Below are 4,553 nucleotides of genomic sequence, written 5' to 3'. Positions count from 1 at the left end.
GGGGCTTGCCCCTACGGGACATTTGTACCCCAGAAGTAAACAAACCCCACTCAACCAAACATTGAGTGGGGGAATCTCTGTTAAATAATTATAAATTTTATTATTGAGCCTATAAGAAAATGATATTTTTACCCTCCGGGGTAATATATCACATTCTTATGCCGTGCCCGATTATAAAATATGCAATCCGTTTGAGGATACAAAAATTCTCCAACAGTGGTCAGCCAGGACATCGGATTGCAGAGTGTCCATAGGCTGGATTTGATACACGATCTGAGTTCCTATCTGATAGTAGACCTGTTGCTTCAGTAGGAAGGCCGAGGAATGTTCCTCCACGTACTGTGACTGAAGGATCCTCTGGTAGAGGTGGTGGGTCGAGTTCTGTGGCACGGAGACCACCTACTGGTAGTCTGCGGGAGTTTAGTAGTTCAGTAGCTCTAGCTCCAGTTCAGCCATGTGTGTACAGTTTGAGTCAGCAGGAGGCTCGAGATGCTCCAGATGTGGTGACAGGTACGATTTATATTTCTGAACACCCCTGTCGTGTTTTGTTTGATTCTAGAGCTAGTCACTCGTTTCTTTCTAAGCGCTGTTTTGATGCTTTGCATCTGGATTCTGTTTTGTTATCGGTTTTCTCTTTGTGTTATTTTGCCGGCTGGAAGTAATTTGATCGCCAGGAAGTTTTGTTTCTGTGAGCTTGATATTTCTGGCAAGAAATGGAAGTCGAGTTTGATTTTATTGCCGATTTCTTCTTACGACGTGATTTTGGGTATGGATTGGCTGAGTCTGTATGAGGCTCAGATTGACTGTTTGAAGAAGCAAGTGAGTTTGCTTATGGATGGTGAGAGATGTGTATTTCAAGGGTAAGAGGAGTTTTATCATGTCTGATTTTTGTGTTGGAAGTCAGAAAATTGTGGAAGAAAGGTTGCCCGGTATTTTTGGCTTCTGTACAGGATATGAACATAGATGTGCATTATATTTCTGATATCCCGGTTATACGAGAGTTTTCAGATGTATTTTCTGAGGAGTTAGTTGGATTACCTCCGGACAGAGATGTTGAGTTCTCTATTGATATTTTTTTGGGTACAGCTCCAATATCAAAAGCTCCGTACAGGATGGCACCGAAAGAACTTTCTGAGTTGAAAGTTCAGCTCCAAAAGTTGGTGGATAGAGGATTTGTTCGTTCTAGTGTTTCTCATTGGGGAGCACCTATACTGTTTGTGAAGAAGAAGGACGGAACACTCCGTATATGTGTTGATTACAGAGATTTGAATAAAGTCACGATCAAGAACAAGTATCCATTACCACGAATTGATGACTTGTTTGATCAGTTTTCTGGTTCTTCTGTATTTTCAAAGATTGATTTGAGATCTGGATACTATCAGGTGAAGGTGAAGGAAGCTGATGTGTTGAAGACAGCTTTCAGTACTCGGTACGGGCACTAAGAGTTTTTGGTTATGCCTTTTGGGATAACCAATGCACCTGCTGTTTTCATGGATTTGATGAATAGAGTGTTCAAGGAGTATCTGGATCAGTTTGTGATCGTCTTTATCGACGATATTCTGGTGTATTCTGCTTCTGAGGAAGATCATGCCAGACACTTAAGCATTGTATTGGAGACTTTGAGGCAGCATCAGTTGTATGCTAAGTTTTTCAAGTGTGAATTCTGGCTGAAGAGTATTTCTTTTCTGGGGCACGTGGTGAGCGGTGAAGGTATTTCTGTTGATTCCCAAAAGATTCAAGCTGTTGCTGATTGGCCAAGGTCTACTACGGTATTTGAGGTACGTAATTTCTTAGGTATGGCTGGATATTATAGAAAGTTTGTGAAGGGATTTTCTCAGATTTCTACGCCTTTGACGAGACTAACTCAGAAGTTAGTAGCTTTTGTTTGGACACCGGAATGTGAAGCCAATTTTCAGAGATTGAAGGATTGTTTGACATCTACTCCTGTGTTAGCACTTCCGTCAGGTACGGAAGAATTTCAGGTGTTCAGTGATGCTTCACTGAAAGGTTTGGGCTGTGTTAAGATGCAGCATGGTCGGGTAAAAGCCTATGCTTCGAGACAGTTGAAACCACATGAAAAGAATTACCTGACCCATGATTTGGAATTGGCTGCAGTTATTTTTGCTTTGAAGATTTGGCGTCATTACTTGTATGGCATCAGATGTGAGATCTTTACGGATCATAAGAGCTTGAAGTACATATTCACTCAGAATGATCTGAATTTGAGGCAAAGAAGATGGCTTGAGTTGATCAAGGACTACGACCTGACGATTCAGTATCAGCCTGGTAAGGCTAATGTGGTAGCAGACGCTTTGAGCATGAAGTCTTCTGGATTATCAGGTATTTAGCTCACTTCTGATGACTATCTGATTCGAGATATGGAAAGATTACACTTGGAGGTGATTTTCTCTACTAGTCCGGATTCTGTTGTTTTGACTTAGATGAGCATTCAGTCTTTTCTGGAAGAAAGAATTCAGGAAGCTCAGAAGTCAGACTACGACTATTTGAAGTTAATTACTCAGATTAAATCTGGTAAGAAACCTGAACTACGAGTTTCTGATTTTGGTGTTATCTTCTGCAAGGATAGACTGTGGATTCCTGTGTTTGGAGATTTGAGGAAAGAGATTCTGTACGAATCTCACCATTCAGGCTATACGATACATCCGGGAAGTGGTAAGATGTACGGAGACATGAAGAGTTTGTTCTGGTGGCCTAGAATGAAAAAGGATATAGCAGATTTTGTTACGAAATATGAAGCCTGTCAGTTAGTGAAGGAAGAGCATCAGCGACCAGGAGGTCTTTTGCAGTCATTGCCTATCCCTGAGTAGAAGTGGGAGGAGGTAACGATGGACTTTGCTATGGGTTTCCCTCGATCTAGGAAAGGGCATAATGTTATCTGGGTGATTGTGGATTGATTGACGAAGTCTGCCATTTTCTTCCAATCAGGCAGACGGATCCGGTGGATAAGTTGGCATAGGTATATGTGAATGAAATTGTTAGATTACATGGTGTGCCTAAAGTGATTGTATCTGATCGAGATGGACGGTTTACTTCCAGACTTTGGAAGGGCATTCAACAAGGATTGAGTACGAAGTTGCATTTCAGCACTGCTTTTTATCCACAGACTAACGGACAGTCTGAGAGGACTATTCAGATACTGGAAGATCTTCTGAGGTTGTATTTTGGATTTTGGAGGAAGCTGGGAAGATCATATCCCTTTGATCGAATTTGCTTATAATAATAGTTTCCAGTCCAGTATTGGTATGGCACCTTACGAAGCTTTGTATGGCCGAAAGTGTAGAACTCCTTTGACTCTGAAAGAGGTGGGCGATAGACAAGAAATGGGTTCAACTTTTGTGAATGAAACTGTTAAGAAAATCAATCTGATTAAAGAAAGATTGAAAGCTGCACAAGATAGACAACAGAAGTATTACAATCAGAAGTACAGATTTGTGGAATTTCAGGTTGGCGAATTTGTATATGTCAAAGTCAGTCCGATGAAAGGTGTGAGCAAATTTGGTAGAGTGAGCAAGCTCAGTCCAAGGTATGTCGGACCTTTTGAAATTATTGAAAGGATTGGAAAGTCTGCTTATAGATTGTTATTATCAGATCAGCTGTCTGATGCGCATAATATTTTTCACGTATCCTCTTTGAGAAAGTGGATATTTGATTCTGACAAGAAGTTGTCTGCTGATGAGGTTGAGATTCAGGAGAATCTACAGTACAAAGAAGAACCTGAGAAAATTTTGGCTTATGATGTGCGCAAGTTAAAAAGTAAACAAATTTCAATGGTTAAAGTGCAGTGGAAACACAGAACAGCACATGAAGCGACTTGGGAGGAGTCGGACATGAGGCAGTCATATCCGTATCTGTTTTGACTCAGTTTACTTTTGGAATGTCGAGTACGACATTTTTCTTAAGGTGGGTAGATTGTGAAACCTTTATGGTTGGAATTTTTTTTTGTGCTGTTAGTACAGGACGAACCGTCTGTACGAACTGAAGAAATCTGTGAAAAATCTGTATGGTTAGTACGTACGAACTGCCAGTACGAACAGAGAAAATATGCATGTTCGTCTGTACAAACCTGGAAGGGTCGGGACGAACTGAACCCGAGAGTTTCGTCCAGGGACGAAATAAATTGGAATTAATTTTGTCTGGACGATTTGAGTCCAGAGAAGATCGTCCCGGGACGATCGGGACATCGTCCTGGACAATCCTGCTTAATAAATATCCGAATAGTGCCGATTTAGAAGAGAGAGAAAATCCAGGAGAGAGAAAATCCAGGAGAGAGGAAGAAAAGTGGATTTTTGGGCGACTTCGGTCCGTTTTCGTCCGTCGTCGTAGTTGGAAAAGTTTATCAACTCGAGATAAGGCACATTCCGCCTTTCTCAATTTTCAGAAACGTGGATTTTGACGACTTTTCTTTTCCGAATTTTGTTTCCGTTAGCGAATTTCTGGTATTATTTTCTTCTGACAAAGGTTTTTTCGCGTAACTTTTGGTATATTTTTTAGATGATAATTGTGCACATTTTAAGTATTTTTTGGAAGATTTT

At 40.8% G+C, this 4,553-nt stretch overlaps 1 protein-coding gene across 1 annotated transcript; it reads left to right on the top strand.

Annotated features, from left to right (window-relative positions):
- Positions 1-3,263: 3,263 nt before the first annotated feature.
- LOC110095707 lies at positions 3,264-3,878 on the top strand. The gene has a single exon (XM_020821348.1). The coding sequence runs from the start codon at positions 3,264-3,266 to the stop codon at positions 3,876-3,878; it is 615 nt and encodes a 204-aa protein (XP_020677007.1).
- Positions 3,879-4,553: the final 675 nt, after the last annotated feature.

The sequence above is a fragment of the Dendrobium catenatum genome, unplaced genomic scaffold (assembly GCF_001605985.2).
Source record: "Dendrobium catenatum unplaced genomic scaffold, ASM160598v2 original_scaffold_112219, whole genome shotgun sequence".
Lineage (NCBI taxonomy): Eukaryota > Viridiplantae > Streptophyta > Magnoliopsida > Asparagales > Orchidaceae > Dendrobium > Dendrobium catenatum.
This window is presented reverse-complemented; position numbering and strand designations above follow the sequence as displayed.